The sequence below is a fragment of the Phaseolus vulgaris genome, chromosome 8, assembly GCF_000499845.2.
Source record: "Phaseolus vulgaris cultivar G19833 chromosome 8, P. vulgaris v2.0, whole genome shotgun sequence".
NCBI classification, from domain to species: Eukaryota; Viridiplantae; Streptophyta; class Magnoliopsida; order Fabales; family Fabaceae; genus Phaseolus; species Phaseolus vulgaris.
This window is the reverse complement of record NC_023752.2, coordinates 42499203-42516788: the sequence shown is the minus strand read 5'-3', so window position 1 is coordinate 42516788 and position 17586 is coordinate 42499203. Positions and strand designations below refer to the sequence as shown.

Genomic DNA, 17586 nt, shown 5'->3' with positions numbered 1-17586 from the left:
TCGCGTGCCACATGGTTTATCACGCGGTCATCCCTAAGAGCCTCTTGCGCTCCCCTTGAGCGCCCAATCCCTTGACACACGGCGCAATCAAACGGTCCCCAATTAACGCCCCTTGAGTTGCAGGTGTAACGTTTAAGTTACCCAAACCCCGCGCTTGAAACCACTGTTACATCCACTTTCTCTGCCTTTCCTCACTGTTCATCTTCTTCGAATTTCTTCTCTCGCGACCCTTGCTCTTTCGTGCTTCCGCTCTCCACATCCTTCGACCCCCAAAGGTATGGTTTTTCCTCTCCTTGATGATTCCCTTTACTGCATGAACTGCCTGAGACTGTTTATGTTACTGCATTTTTTGGATGTCGTTTTTGTGCTTCTTCGTTCCTCTCGTTCCTTTCGATCATACATGTAACTTTGACTCCACTGTGCCATGCTTGATTTCTTTAACGCTGTTTTACATTTGCACACGCTTCATACACTGCGCGTTTTTCCTCTGTCACCTTTCTTGGCGGCGCTCTGCGCTTCTTGGCGACGCTTTCTCTTGGCGGCGCCTTCTTTCTTGGCGACGCCTTCTTTCTTGGCGACGCGTATGCTTGGCAATGCCTGTCGTCACTTCGAAAGGGAAAAAGATAAAGACTGAAACCAAGACAAAGGTTTTTCCTCGAACTTCTTTTCCTTTTTTATTTGGGTGACCTCGTTAAAAAACCCCCGAGAGGGAAAAAGAGTGTCCCCTTCAACTAAATTGTTACATGGCTGCTTACATAAGTCAACTAAAATAAAATTTTAAGTTGGCTGCATTCCAACTGCGTGGGATGGGACCCCCCCTCCAATGTCTCTAGGTTGTACGAACCGTTGCCCTTAGCCTCGGTAATTCTGAAGGGCCCGGTCCACTTGGGAGACAACTTATTCTCCAGCTCGTATGGATGAGCCTTCCTCATAACTAGGTTGCCAATCTGAAACTGTCGTGGCTTTACCTTAGAGCTATATTGTCGCTCTACCCTTCTCTTTACGGCTTCGGCCTTTATTCTGGCCTCCTCCCTGGCTTCGTCCAGTAGGTCCAGGTTCACCCTCCTTTCTTCATTGGATTCTTCCGCCACGAAATTTTGGAAACGTGGTGAGCTTTCGTGAATCTCAACTGGGATCATCGCGTCCGACCCATACACTAAGCTGAAAGGCGTCTCCATGGTGGAAGATTGGGGCGTGGTGTGGTATGCCCACACGATCCTTGGCACTTCCTCCGCCCACGCTCCTTTGGCCTTTTCTAGCCTTCTCTTTAGCCCCCTCAGCAAAACTCTGTTTGCTGACTCTACCTGCCCATTAGTCTGGGGGTGTTCAACTGATGCGAACACCTGCTTGATGCCTACCTCAGCACACAGGTTTCTCAACTGCTGACTGGCGAACTGGGTTCCGTTATCGGATATCAGCCGCCTAGGTACGCCGAAACGGCACACAATATTCTTCCACATAAAGTGTTGGACTTTGTGCGCAGTGATCTAGGCCACAGGCTCCGCCTCTATCCACTTGGTGAAGTACTCGATGGCGACGATCAAGTACTTCATCTGCCTTATCGCCAGCGGAAACGGACCTAGGATGTCGATCCCCCAGGTATGGAAAGGCCATGGGCTGTATATGGATCGCAGCTCCTCTGGCGGCGCCTTGTGCCAGTCTGCGTGTTTTTGGCATTGATTACAACGCTGGGCGTGTCGCACGCAATCTTCCTTTACTGTTGGCCTATAAAAACCTGCGCGCACTACCTTAGAAGCTAAGGACCTTCCGCCTACATGGCTCCCACAAATGCCTTCATGGAGCTCCGCCATTATTCTGGTACACTCGTCGCCGCTTACGCATGTTAAGATAGGGTGAGTGAAACCGTGCCTGAATAACACTCCGTCTACCAGGGTGTACCTTGCAGCATTTCTCTTAACTTTCTTACACGCTTCAGGCTCCACTGGGAGAACCCCATCCGCTAGGTACCGCCTGTATGGCGTCATCCAGGTGGCTCCTTCGGCTAAAACATGTATCTGCGCTCGCCTCCCTCCTTCGGGCGTGTCCGCGTATACGCTAATGTGAGGCGCCTTCAACGTATCCTAAGTCAAGGAACGATGACTCCTTGGCCTTCCTCTCGCAGTGCTTATATGAAGGACATTCACCCTGTTATCCTCTATGAATTTCCTCGGAGCCTTAAGCGTCTCTTGGATTACAGTCCTCTGCCTGCCCCCCTTGCCTGAGCTGGCCAGCTTGGCGAGCAGGTCAGCTCTGGCATTCTGCTCCCTTGGGACATGCACCAGCTCAAGAGCACTAAAGGCTCCCTTTAGCGATTCGACGTACCGTAAATATGCCGCCATCTGCGGGTCTTTCGCCTGGAACTCACCCAACACTTGCCCCGTAACCAGTTGAGAGTCACTCTTCACTAATAGGTTCCGCGCGCCCATTTCTTTGGCTAAAAGCATTCCTGCAATCAGGGCTTCATACTCAGCCTGATTATTACTGGCTTTGAAGGCGAAGCGCAGGGCCTGCTCGATCAGTACACCGTCTGGTCCTTCCAAGACTATTCCCGCACCGCTTCCTTGCTGGTTGGAGGAGCCATCCACTGAGAGCGACCACTGTGAGCCTGCCTCCACCTCCTGTTCGCCTCCAGGCGGGAGTTCTGCCACGAAATCTGCGTATACCTGCCCTTTGATGGACCCTCTGGGCTCATACTAGATGTCGAATTCTGAAAGCTCCACCGCCCAGCGCACCATCCTTCCTGCCACGTCAGGCTTCTGCAGCACCTTCTGTATAGGGAGGATTGTCATCACTACCACCGTAAAGCTGTGGAAGTAATGACGGAGCCTCCTAGCTGAAAACACCACTGCTAACACTGCCTTCTCCAACGCCTGGTATCTCGTCTCAGTGCCTTGTAATGCCTTGCTCACGAAATAGATGGGCTTTGACTCTGGTCTTGCTCCTGGACTAACACAGAGCTAATAGCCCGCTCCGTTACCGTGAAATATAGCCGGAGGGGCACACCTGTTACTGGTTTGCAGAGGACCGGTGGCGTCGTCAGGTACTCTTTTAACTTAATGAAAGCCGCTTCGCATTCGTCAGTCCATGCAAAGCGACTATTTCTCTTGAGGCACTGGAAATACGGGTGCCCCTTCTCTCCCCCGGAGGAAACAAACCTTGAGAGTGCCGCCATCCGCCCTGTCAGCTGCTGCACTTCCTTTACCGACGTCGGGCTTCGCATGGCGATAATCGCTGCGCATTTGTCGGGGTTCGCTTCTATCCCCCTCTCTGTGAGCATAAAACCCAAGAACTTACCGGCCTCTACCCCGAAGACACTTTTCAGGGTTTAGCTTGAGGCGGTACTTGGATATTGTGACGAACAACTCCTCCAGGTCTGCCATGTGTTGTGCCCTATCCTGCGACGCCACCACCATGTCATCCACGTAGGCGTACACATTCCTCCCTAGCATGGGCGCCAGGACCTTGTCCATTAGCCTTTGGTATGTGGCGCCCGCATTCTTTAAGCCGAAAGGCATCACCTTGTAACAGTAACTGCTAGTTTCCGTCATGAATGCGGTTTTGCTTTCATCTCTCGGGTGCATTTTAATCTGGTTGTACCTCGAGAACGCATCCAGGAAACTTAGCACCTTGCAGCCGGAGGCGCTATCTACCAACGCGTCAATGCTGGGCAGCGGGTACGAGTCCTTCGGGCACGCCTTGTTTAGGTCAGTGAAGTCCACGCACATCCTCCACTTCCCATTCGCCTTCTTTACCAGGACGACGTTGGCTAACCACTCGGGGTATTGGATTTCCCTGATGTGGCCAGCCCTCAGCAGCTTCTGTGTTTCTTCGTGTACCACCAGCTGCCTCTCTTCATTGAATTTTCTCCTCCTTTGGCGCACGGGGCGAACCGTGGCGTCCATGCTGAGGTGATGACATAAGAAATCAGGGTCGATGCCGGGCATGTCTGAGGCAGACCACGCGAAGGCGTCCAAATGGCGTGAGATCACCTCTGCCACCGCCTCCTGCTCTTCTTAGCTCAGCAGACGCCCTAGTTTAAACGTCTTGTCGCCAATGCTCCTATCCACCACGTTAGTCGCTTGTTGGTCCCTGCTGTTATCCTGAATGGGCGTCGCCTCTTCCGCTGGCGCCGTGTGGTCGGGACCCTCCCTCATGAGTGTGTCTGCTTCGGGCGTCGCCCCCACAGGCGTGGCCTCAACAGGCGTTGACCCGGAGGGCGTCGCCTCTATCATTGTCACGTCGACGCTTGGCGGGCGCTCAAACACCATGAACACGCTTTTCCTCGATTTTAGGCTGTTTTCGTAACACTTCCACGTTTCCTCCTGATCCGACTTGATAACTATTACCCTGTCGCTGAGATCTGGCAGCTTCATCTTCATATGACGCGTGGAGGATACCGCGTTGAGCCTATTCAGCGCCGGTCTCCCCAACAAGATGTTGTAGGCGGAAATGGCGTTTACGACCAGTATCGTATGCTTTCGGTGCGCGAGGCTTCTCCATCTGTGAATGTCGTCCTCAGCTCCAAGTAGCCTCGGACTTCCACTTGGTTGTCTGCGAACCCATATAGGCAGCCTATGTAGGGCCTCAGAAGGTCAGGGGACAAACGCAGCTTGTTGAACGTTGACAAAAACATGACGTCTGCAGAGCTCCCTTGGTCGACAAGGACCCTGTCTACCTTACGACCCGCTGTGACGACTGAGATGACTACAAGGTCGTTGTCGTGGGGTACAACGTCTCGGAGATCCCCTCTCGTGAACACGAGGTCCGACTCCCATGGCTCACCCGAGATTCTCTCTTCAATTGAGTTGACCCCCCTCGCGTATTTCTTCCACTGGGAGGCGGTGGGTCCGCCACCAGATGGTATGGACCTCGCCGAGCACGGGCATCTCGGTGGGTTCTGCAACATATTATCTCTTTAAATAGAAATTATAAAGGGGACACAATGATTGATCCCACTCACTAAACATGGTGTCTAGTCAACCCAACCCAATTGGTCATGGCTTCATACCCAACAATTTTCTTATTTATTTAAACTAAAGATCATACTATGATTATTTCATCTAGCATGCAAACACCTGATGTAGAACTGATAATTTTTCAATAGGTTTTGTCTGATGAAGTATAAAACCATTTTTTTAACGAAAACTTATAACAAAAATTATCATAATGTTTAAATGTTTATTTTATTCTTAGCTTTTTCATTCCAAAAGGTCATGTTAGACGTAAACTTTGCAACTCAGCTAAATCACTTGATTAACATATTTCCATGTTTGTTTCAACAAGTGATTAGCTCATACTTATAACATCTAACCAATCAACCAACACAAATGTAAAACAAATAATTAGTTTTAAAAACATTTTATTAAAATCTTTTTAGTATGTGATAATAGTCATTTTGCAGTCAAATTAAAATTATATTTAGCATAGACTATCTAACGTAGTGCTAGACCATTTAAAACTAAAGAGATGATAATATAGATGTGGTCAGAATTATCCCAAGTCATCTTCCAACAAATCTAATAATGAATTTAGTCAAACAGTGTTCAAAATCTATCTACAACCAATAAGATTAAAAATAACAACAAAATAAAAAGATATTGAGATTGTTATGCAGAAAAATAAAACAGATGACTGAAAAATAGTAAAATACACAGGTTGACTCTCAAGTTCATTCAACAAAGAATTCTTCACTATTTATCTTAAGATTTTCACTCTTTTAATTCTCACACTGATGTCAAACTTAATCAAACAAGTGTAAATCAAATTCAATATAATCTTATTAACAAAATAAATGTCTACTAGTGTATTAAGTATTTTACTCATTTTCAAGTGTCTACTCATGAGATGTTTATCTTTTATGCTTTGAACTAAGCGAACAAAAGATTAATTAGAACTAAGTGAACTAACCAAAAAAATATTATTAAAGAAAAAAAACTTGTCAAAAAATGTTCAAATATAATTCCTTAACAAAAACCAGGATTCAAAAAGATCAAAACTTTCAACACAAATTGCTACAGGGAATTTAAGAATAAAAATTTATTGAATAGAAACATCAAAATTTATTGTGAAATCACAAGAGAATCAATTTAAAGGAGTTTAAGATTCCATGTGGAGGTAAACCAAAAAGATTATAAAGAAGAAAATATGAAAACTAAGAAAACGCTAATGTTCTACTTTTCAAACGTTGATATGAAAGATGATGTTTTCCTTCGAAGCTTGTATCTTTTTGTAGGTTTTTTTTTCTCTAAAGATCTCATAAATATATTTTGTGTCAGATATTGTTCATAATTTCTCACTTTCCAAAATTCTTCAAATTTTATTTTCAATTTAATTGTGATCTTTATTTCTTCGTATCTCCGCAGATGATTTGTGATGGATATCCACTAGGAGAGGATTTTATTAATGAAGGAAGAGGATTTTCACCTACACATTTGAAGTTCTTCCTTCTAGTCTTCTCACAAATTAAAAGAAGTCAAAGAGAAGATCAAGCCTAAAGATAAAGAAGTCTACAAACTCTCAAATAATAGGCTTCATATTAAATATCTCTCTTTATAGTTTCTTTTAAATTGTAAATAATATAGAATAATGTTTAGAAAGGTGCTTAGAGGGAAACATGAGACACCTCTTTTGTAAAAGCATCTTTAGGCTTTAGTTTAGCAAATTCTAGAAGCTTGGGGAGTGAGCTTAGTAAGGGGGGTGTGATCTTAGGAGCTTTTTGGGTAGCTTAGGGAATAAGCTATGTAAATGACCAGCCCTTACTCCTATAAAAGGAGGGCTTAGGTCCTTCACAATTCAGATTGGAATTTTATAGTAGAGAGACTATACTCAAATTTGGAGAGAAATTGTGAGTCTTGGGTCTTCTTCTTCCTTTGCCTTATCTTGTGAGCAATGGTGAGCTTCAAGTGGCGGCACTCCATCACTTATCTTGGTTCAAGGTTCCAAGTGGCGTGAATGGCTTCTTCCAATTCTCAAAATCCAGCAAGCATCTTCCTATAAGTGTTCTTCTTCCTTTTTCTTCAATTTTTCCATTCGGTAGTTTTTGATTCCTAGAGTTTTACTTCATTTTCTACCGTTTAATTTTGTGTTTCCAGCATTGTTTCCTTGATTATGTTTGGTGCAGTAGCTTAGCTTTTCAATTCTGTCCAGTTTTCAATTTGTGTTTTTCCTTTCTTGTTGTTTGATTCCATTTGACAATATATGGACTTCCATATGAGTTTTGGTTGATGCAAAGTCTTGGTGAGTTCTTGAATTAGAACATTGATCCAATTCTAAGTAAAGTGCCACTATGACCAGCTCAAGTTGCTCCTAAGAATGTCAAAGAATCATGTATTCTTGTTGTCACATTCATATCAATTTGTTTCCAATTTTGTTTTTGAGATATTATAGATTTTATTCTCTAATTCTAAACTCAGATTTCATTTCCCAATTCAATTCAAAGAAGCAACTTGGACTTTCATGTTACTTGACCCACTCGTAGTGGTAGAAACTTCCTTCAGACCGTCTAACAAACAATCTAGTCTTCGTTATTTTCATTAAATTCTTTTTACATCTTTCTCTTTATTTCATTTGAGGTGTTTTCTTCAATTGAGTCTTGGCAGATAGGTCGTTGGATTGTTTACTTCATGTAATCACTAGACTGTCTAGTCAGACTGCCTACTTTGTGAAATAAAAGGAAATAGTTTAATGTGTTTGAAACATAAGATTAGAATAGATAATAATCAAGACTCAAATAAACCCATTTAGATGAATCATATTTAAAAAAATGAATTTATTCACGATTACAGTCCAAGAATCTATTATTAAAGCTAATAAGTGTGTGTAAAATTATGACCATCAATATGTATTAACACATTAGCTCTCCTTCTAGGGTTATAGTACAAACGATGATAACATGCAACATAAATGAGATAAAGGAGAGAGAAATTACACACAATAATTTATAATTCATTTGTCACAAAAGATTACATCTAGTTCTTGACCAACCAGTTAAGTGCAACTGTCCACTTTGGTAGGATTTACAAAGTTTACTAGAGGTGTAGTAGCTTTACCCACTTAATGCTATAATTTTTTATATGTCTCTTAAATTGTATGAAAATATTTGCTCCAATTATCACATTTACACATGTTTATCAAGCTCTGTGAACCATTCATGACAACCAATACTACCTACAATTATATCTTCCTAAAAGATTACTTGCAACAATGAAGTACATACATTTAGGTTGAAAACAAGATTAAACTCGTGTAGTGTAAACGGTATGAGGAAATTTCCCAAAAAAATATTTTGAGGTATATAGGACAAGAGAGGTGAAATATAAAATTCCAGGTATAAACATAGAATATGGATGGGTTTTGCAAGTTCTAAAGTATGTATATGCCACCTTAAAACCTTTTGCAAGTTACCCCTTGAGTATTCTTGAAAAAAGCTACTCCTAACTCAATTAAGTATTCTTGACACAAGTCACTCCTAACTTAACCAAATATTTTTTACTCAAACAACTTTTGACTGACATCGAGTATTCTTTACTCAAGCTACTCTTTACTAACATCGACTATTATTTGACAAGTAGCCGCTCTTGGTTAAAATATGAAGGTAGGGTGTTTCAATGAACTTGATAGAAGACCTCTAAGAAAATGATCAACTATTATAGTTGTGGCTAGCAAAATACAAGAAGGGTGGGATTCAATTGAGCTCCGCATGACCAAACTTTTGTTCATCTTGGGTTACATCTCAAATTACAACCCAATATAATATAATCCTTAAAGCAATGAGAGACTGAATCCATGATTATATGGCCCTTATCAAATTATCATAAAGATGGGACATGTTGCTTATCAACTACAATTACCTAAAGAAAGTAGAACCTACTACTTTTTCATGTATCATTTGTACCCATTGATATTATCATAGGTTCTTGAGCTACAAGTTGAAACCATAGAATAAGTGATGGCAGTCGTCCAACCACACACAACCAGATGACAAGAAGAATGAAGATCTAAACTCTATTTATAAACTTACTTTCAAATATGGGCCTAATTAGGATTTATAGGAAAACTCTAGGATGAAGGAATATACAAAGCATATCCAAGAAGATCTCTAAGTCATCAAAACATTAACTAGAGTTTGGTCAGAAGAACACAAGAAGACAGAGTTTCGGCTGACTTCAGAAGAGATTAGTCAACCTTATTTTTGGGAAAAACTTTAGCTTAAATAATTGTATAAAGTTGTTTAGGATTTCATGGGCCATGTATTGTTCATAGTAGCATAAAATAATTGGGCCAAGTATCATAGATTTATGGGCTTGTACTTGGACTAATAGTAGAATAGGTATAGTTAACCTTATAAGTGACTAGTTAAGCTCAAAGAAGCCCAATTGTAACCCTAGATCATCTAGGGTACAATATAGGATGAAAATTACCTTGGTAAGAAGCACATGAACGTCCAATTGTGATGTGAGTTATTTTAGGATTGCACATTTTATGGGTTACGCTTTTGTTTATGAGTTTTGAGATTAGCAATTATGGTGAGAAACCAAAAGAAGATTCCCATTGAACACGAACTTAACCTACTAGTTAAGTAAGTGTGAAGGATCACTTCTAGAGAGAAAAGAGAAAAATACAAATATGGTGAGGATGATAATGATGACTTGCAAAAATAAATGAACAAAAGATGAAGAATAGAAAGTGAAAACCAAAATAAAAAGAATAGCATGATAACATAAAAGAGGAATGGAAGGTGGCACAAAAAGAAGCAAAAAGAGAAAGGGATGAAGGAAGCTTATGGAAAAGAAGTGTTGTCATGGCACTTGGAGAAGGAGATACTCCGAGATAAGTGGTGCAGAGCCGCCACTTGAAGTGAATAACACTCAAGATAAGACCCAAGGTTAATAGGAGACTCAACTCACTAAACACTTTGACAGAGTTTCTTTACTTTCAAAATTAAAGGTGTCAAATACATGAGGCAAGACACTCTATTTATAAGAGAGTGTCTTGGAGAACAAGATAGAGGGGTAGGGGTGTCATTTATGAGAAGCCTTCTAGAACGTAGGTAAAAGAAACCCTAAACCTAGAAGCACTTGTCATGAAAAATGGGCTTGGCATAAGCCCAATTTATGCTTAGTGAACCCTACTTTAGCTTATTATTCTATTTGGTCCCCCAAAATGAGCCCAATTTACTTGCATAAACTTGTCTTTTAAAAAGACCAAAAGAAAGAACATTTGATTGTCTGGCCTATGTGCAGTTATTCTTCTGTTGAAGTCCTTCTGAAGTTTGGTGGGGCATTGTTTGGATAGTAAGATGACTGACTTAATTGTGAAGTGTTTGTTGTGTCCTTGGTTATCTCCTTGTCTAATTGGGTTGTATTAACATGGCAACCTAGGAGTGGAGAGTATTTATCTTGGAAGGTGTGAGCTACACATGGAAAGCATGGGTCCACATGGCACCTTCTAATTAGAGAGTTTTATTTTTAATTTTTCAAATTTTGGCTCCAAAATGTTTTGCCACTTCCAGTTATTTTCCTTTATTTTTATTTTAGTAGATTAAGGCGTATTTAGCATAAATTGAACTATGCCAAAACCCACCTTAACCTATGATATAACCCAAGTAGCTACGAAGATGACCAAGGAAGCAAAAGACAAAGCACATGGAGAACAGTCATCTCAACGAACAATTCAATACCCCACCAAGGATCACATGGACCTCACCAAAGGAGCTGGGCATAAACCAGCACACCAACTATTCTTTCTTTTGGTCTTCTTATAAGATACAAATATGTTGTAAATAATTTGGGCTCTCTTGAGGGGTCCAAATAGTAGAATAAGCTGGAATAGGTGCCTATAGCACAATAGGGGGATTAAGTTATCATTTTAACTTGTTTCTAGCCCTTTATGAAGGAAATTTGACCTAGTTCCTAGAAGAACAAGCCTTGGGTGCGGTTTTGACTTCGTCAAACCCTAAAGGCAGCCCCTCACACATTTACCACTCTACCCTTGCTCTTCTTGCCCACCAAGGCACCCATTCCTATAAATAGGGTGCCTTACTCCATGTATTTTCAAGTTGAATTTGAATGAAGTAAACAAACTCTACACAAATTGTGTGAGCTCTTAGTGAGGCTTATGTCCTCTTAGGTTTGAGGTCTTATCTTGAGTGATTTGGGAAGCTCTCAAGTGGCGGCCAACACACTCATCTTGGAGCACATCACACTCCAAGTGGCGTGACATTTCTCACCCACCATCATAAGTTTTCTCATTCCATTTTCTCATTTCTCACCACCATTATACAAACCAAGTAGCTATGAAGATGACCAAGGAAGCAAAAGACAAAGCACATGGTGAGTAGTCATCTCAGCAAACAATTCAAGACCCCATCAAGGATCTCATGGACCCAACCAGAGGAGATAGGTATAAACCAAAGCACCAACTGTTCTTCCTTCTGGTCTTCTTCAAAGATAGAATATGTTGTAAATAATTTGGGCTCACTTGAGGCGTCCAAATAGTAAAATAAGCTAAAGTAGTTATCAAATTGGGCCTATGAGAAGTTCTTTAGGGTAGGAAGCTTAACCTACCTTCTAGAATGTAGGATGATGGTGCGACATTGACTAAAATCAATACCCTAGCCGCACCATATTTCTCCTTTTCCCATCATACCCCTATTCTTGTTCTCCAAGGCTCCTTCACTTATAAATAGGAGGTCTCTCTCATTGTATTCACAAGTTGAATTTGAATGAAGTAAAAAAACTCTGCACAAATTGTGTGAGCTCTTAGTGAGGCTTATGTCCTCTTAGGTTTGAGGTCTTATCTTGAGTGATTTGGGAAGCTCTCAAGTGGCAGCCAACACACTCATCTTGGAGCACATCACACTCCAAGTGGCGTGACATTTCTCACCCACCATCATAAGTTTTCTCATTCCATTTTCCTTCCATTTCTTCATTCCATTTATGTTTTTGTCTCTTAGTTCTCTTATTTGTTGCTCTTGGGTTTAACTCATAATTATGAGTATGGTGCATCATTTGGGAGGCCATGACCACCATTGATGTTTACCTTGTGCCCATTTCAATTCCGCAATTGCATCTCATTCTCACTATATCTTGTTTTTCATCTTTGCCTCTGTGAAGTGAACCTTCACACTTACTTAACCAATTGGTTAAGTTCGTGTCCAGTGGGAATCTTCCTTAGGTCCTCCCCATTAATTGTTAAAACCCCAATCTTAAGTAAAAGTGTCACCATAAATGAAAATATCTAAAAATCAACTCACATCATGTTTTATTCAGAGCTTTCGTTTTTGAGCTTATCTTGTTTAGAGTTGATTGGCACTTTAATTTCTTGCATCTTTAATTTCTTGTCTTTACATTCAAGCACCTTTAAATTCTTGTCTTTACTTTCAAGCACTTTTAATTTCAGCCCTTTACTTTCTTGATTTTAAATTCGGCATTTACCTTATTCAATAACATTGTTTCGCTTTTTGAATGTTCCTTTATGTCTTTTATTGTTCTTGCTTATTTTCCTTGAGTCATATGTTCTTTAGTGTTCTAGGAGTCCTTATATTTTTGCCTCTACTTACTTGCTTTTAATTGTGAAAATTTATAAGTAATTAGAAACTTGTTTTAGTAGAAGTAGATTTAAGTTCCAAACAAAAAATTTCAATTGATCAATTATTTTGAATCCTAAACTTTTGTGAAATTGAAGTTATATATATGCATGGATAAAAATATGGACATTTCATTCCCACAATCCAAGAACAAGTATAAAAAAAAGGGAAAAAAGGGAATTTGCACCAAAAAAAAATAAATTGTGTTCCAATCTTTCAAAGAGCAACATTTTCAAAATTTTGGGTTCATCTTGATTGGCAAATTGATTTCCACATTGTGGAACTTTTATCCTTTTGCATTGACAAATTTCTAAAGAAAGTTTCATTGTTAAAAGTTTAGTAAGTATCTTAGAGTCTTTTTGTGTGCATTTTTCTTGTTTGTCTCCTTTTCAAGTTTTGTCTTAATCTCTTTTCCCAAAATTTGTTTAGCTTTCTTGTTTTGAGCTTTTCTTGATTGTCTTTTCAAATTCCCTAAGTTTTGTTGTGGTTCTTTGAGATCAAGTGTTTTTTGGCTTTGTCTTCTTTCACTTGAGAATATTTTCAACACCAAGATAAACCTTTTGTTGAGAGGATAAAATTCTTTTGAGTGATTTGAGTGTTCTCCTCTTGTTTTTTTTTTAGCTAAAGTGACGCAAACTTGAGAGAGTGTATTCTAATCTTTCTTCAGGGGAGTCATCAAAACCACAATCTCCCTAAAAGGCATTCCTTATGGGTGAATTGGCGGCTGCTAGGAGATCCCTTACCTAAAAAGAAGAGGAAATGAGGCAAATGGAGGAGAGGCTCCAAAGGCTTGAAACCCCTCAAGTAAGACAACCAAGGAGGTGGGAGCATAGGAAGGCTACAAGGAGTTTCACTCCATATGGCAACCATGAGGAAGATGAAGAATGGAGATTGAACCAATTTGATGAGAGGCGCCAACATCAACACCATACTCATAAAATTTCTTTTCCTTATGTAAAACTTCCTAGTTTTAGTGGGGAAGGTGACCCCAACATTTACCTAGGATGGGAGACTAAAGTTGAACAAATTTTTAATGTACATGAGGTCCAAGAAGACGAAAAAGTCAAGTTAGCCTCCTTAAAGTTTTTAGACTATGCCATGCAGTGATGGCAAAACACTGTAATGGACATTGGACTTAACAAGAGGCCAATTGTGGTCTCTTGGGAGGATTTAAAGTTATGCATGCACACTAGATTTGTTCCTCCTCACTATGAGAAGGAACTCGTTTTGAAGCTCCAACGACTTCAACAAGGAAAAAAAAGTGTAGATGATTATTTTAAAGAGTTTGAAACCACTTTAACTAAAATTGACATGCATGAAAGTGAGGAGTCTAAAATGGCTAGATTTGTAAGTGGATCGAGAAGGGAAATCCTAGATGTGGTAGAACTTTATGAGTATTCATCTTTAGAAAAAATGGTTCACCTTGCCATCAAGGTTGAATCTCAACTTTCAAAGAAAACTCATTTCAAAAACTCTCATAATAATGACTACTACCACTCATCTTGGAAAAACAAGAACAAATCTTCTTCAAAAACTTTTCCCTCAAATTTTGTGAAAGATTCCTCTTACAATCCTAGGGATTCTAAACCCTCCACTTCAACACCTAAGTCCCCTACCAAAACCTCAAGTCAAAAGTGTTTTAAATGTTTAGGTTTTGGACACATTGCAACAAATTGCCCTTCTAAAAGATATATGATGGTTAAAGAAGGGGTTGTCATGAGTGACCATAACTATCAATGGTCTAAGTCCCCTACCTCTACAAAAAGCCAAAGTGAGGAAGAGTATGAAGTTCCATGTGAGGGAGACTTGTTAGTAGTGAGGTGCATGCTAGGTCAAGTTTTAAAGCCTTTTGATGAAAGTCAAAGGGAAAACATTTTTTAGACTAGGTTACTCATTAATGACAAGTTGTGTTCCTTAATTATGGATGGGGGTAGTTGTACAAATATGGCAAGCACAAGAGTGGTAGAAAAGCTTGGGTTGCCTACCATCTCTCATGCCAAACCCTACAAGCTCCAATGGCTTAGTAAGGAGGGTGAAATCATGGTTAATACACAAGTCCTCATAACTTTTGCTATAGGAAAGTATAAAGATGAGATTTTATGTGATGTTGTGCCAATGGAAGCAACACATATTCTATTGGGAAGGCCTTGGATAAATGATAGACAAGTTCTACATGATGACCTAACCAACAAATTGAATTTTACCTTCCAAGGGCACAAGGTTACTTTAAAACCCCTCTCTCCCAAAGAGGTTCATGAGGACCAATTAAAAATGAAAACAAAAAGAGAAAATGAAACAGGTGAGGAAAATATAAAGGATTTCATCTTGTTAGCCCACGTAAATATAAATGCGCCTTCAAGATATACTTCTTCCTTCCCTTTTTTATTACCAAAGGTTTCTACCTACTCACCATCTTTGTTAAAGAATTTTAGGAATGATTTTCAAACACCTCCTAAAGGTTTCCACCTTTTAAGAGGATTTTCATAAAAAAAAGTTGTCATTCCCAAACATTCTTTCCAAACATGGTTTGCTATAAAACCCCATCTTTTGAACTCACCAAGCTTAAGGAACATAGGTCAAGTTCACATCCCACTCCTTGCACTATCTTATATGTAAGCAAGCTGACTATGTTATCTGCAGGAGTTCTAAATTCGAGGTCGAATTCTCTCGAACATTGGGGGGGGGGATGATACAAACCAAGTAGTTATGAAGATGACGAAGGAAGCAAAAGACAAAGCACATGGTGAGTAGTCATCTCAGCAAACAATTCAAGACCCCACCAAGGATCTCATGGACCCAACCAGAGGAGATGGGCATAAACTAGAGCACCAACTATTCTTCCTTTTGGTCTTCTTCAAAGATAGAATATCTTGTAAATAATTTGGGCTCATTTGAGGGGTCCAAATAGTATAATAAGCTAGAGTAGGTCCATATAGCATAAATAGGAGGTGTAGTTCTCAAATTGGGCCTATGAGAAGTCCTTTAGAGTAGGAAGCTAACTTACCTTCTAGAATGTAGGATGATGGTGTGGCACTGACCAAGGTCAATACCCTAGTCGCACCATATTTCTCCTTTTCCCGTCATACCCCCCTTCTTGTTTTCTAGTAGCAATCTTCATTAAGTCTCACCATATCATTGCTAATCAAAATCATAATCCTAGTGGAAATCCTAAAAACATGTGCAATTCTAAAATCAACTCACATCACCTTGTTTGATCTCTATCTCATTTTCTCCATGTGATTAGGCCTAACATATAACTCTCCACACACCTCACGACACTCCAAGGCTCTAAGAGTTCTTTGTAGCTCCCAGTTTACCTCTATACTTCATTGTTTCTGCCAATCCATTATACATTTGAAGAACCAAGTCATTCCATGGAGGTTTCAAGCTATCAAGAAGTCATATCAGTTAGTAACAAGTCTGTAAAAGAGGTTGAAGTTGTAGTCAAATGGAAAATCTACCTAACTTTGAGGCTACTTATGAATCGATTGATACTATAATAAAACAATTTCCACACTTTATTCTTGAGGACAAGGTGAAACTTTCTGTGGGAAGTATGTAAAAAGAGGTAGGAAGAAAAGGGATTTGGACCCAAAAAGCCCACAATCCAATAATGAGTAAAGTCAATTGTATAAAGGAATATGGATGATGAGAATATGGGGGAAAGGAAGGGAGAGGAGATTAATATTTTCGGGACATTATTATGGCATTGCAACATTCGTTGGAACATTACTTTGCACGTGCAAATTCCAAATGGAGAAAAGGATTGCATATTTTTATGGGTTACTCTTTTGTTTATGATTTTTTAGATTAGCAGTTACGGTGAGAAACCCAAAGAAGATTCCCACTGGACACAAACTTAACCGAGTGGCTAAGTAAGTGTGAAGGTTCACTTTTAGAGGAAAAAGAAGAAAACACAACTACGGTGAAGATGATAACAAGGTAAAGACCAAATTAAAAGAAAAGCATGAGAATATAGAAAGAGGAATGAAAGGTGGCACAATAAGAAGAAAACAAATGAGTAAAGATGAAGGGATAAAGAAAGCTTATGGAGAAGGGGCAAGGAATCACGCCACTTGGAGGATGGGTTACTCCAAGATAAGTGGTTAAGAGCCACCACTTGAAGTGCACACACACTTAAAATAAGACCCACAATGGAGAACACTCAAGTCTCACTAAACATTCCTGCAAAGTTTCTTTTCTATTTCAAAATTCAATGTGTCAATACACGGGGGAAGACACCCTTTATATAGGGAGGAGTGACTTGGAGAGCAAGATGAAGGGAGGGTAGAAAAGGTAAGGGTGAGGGATAACCATAGGGTTTGACCAATGTCAATGCCACCCCCTAGACCTAGTTTCTAGAAGTTAAGGTTGCCCTTCCTAAACCTAGGTGCTCATAAAGAGAAAATTGGCTTGGCACAATCCTAAGTTGCTAAGCACACTCCTATTTATGCTATATGAAACCTAATCTATTGAAATATAAAACAAAGAAACTAGCTTGTGCTTAGCTTCCATCACTTGGGCTCTGCTTCTAATGGTCCTCTGTAGAATGATAGGCTCTAAGGCACTAGCTAGTGGATGGTCCTGACCTAGCCCTAAATCATATGTCATGCTCTAGGTCATCCTTTGGGAAGGTTGGGCTAGTTCAAGGAATGTTTTATCTCTCATGTCTTCATCATGCTCTCCTGGTGGGAAGGAATTCGTCCACGAATTTGCAACACCTGTAGAGAAAGGAGTTAGATCACTAACATTAAAACAATTACTCCTTGAATGCGTGTTAGGTAAATCTAACTGATAAGCATTATCATTTATCCTTTTAATGATTTGGAAGGGACCATTACCACGAGGCAGAAGTTTTCATTTCCTTTGAGTAGGGAAGTGATCCTTCCTCAATTGAAGTCAAACCCATTCTCTAGGTCCAAAGATCAATGCTTTGTGCCCCTTATTCTTTGTGTGAATCTAGAACAAAAATCAGGTTAGCCAAGAACAAAAGCAATACA

At 40.1% G+C, this 17586-nt stretch overlaps 1 protein-coding gene across 1 annotated transcript; it reads left to right on the top strand.

The window, feature by feature from the left end:
* Positions 1 to 13708: 13708 nt before the first annotated feature.
* Positions 13709 to 14467, top strand: LOC137825174 (uncharacterized). Its single transcript, XM_068630848.1, has one exon. The coding sequence runs from the start codon at positions 13709 to 13711 to the stop codon at positions 14465 to 14467; it is 759 nt and encodes a 252-aa protein (XP_068486949.1).
* The last annotated feature ends 3119 nt before the right edge of the window (positions 14468 to 17586 follow it).

What these genes read in the sequence shown, in the direction of transcription:
- LOC137825174 (XM_068630848.1), top strand. Translation starts at nt 13,709, where the DNA reads ATGGACATTGGACTTAACAAGAGGCCAATTGTGGTCTCTTGGGAGGAT.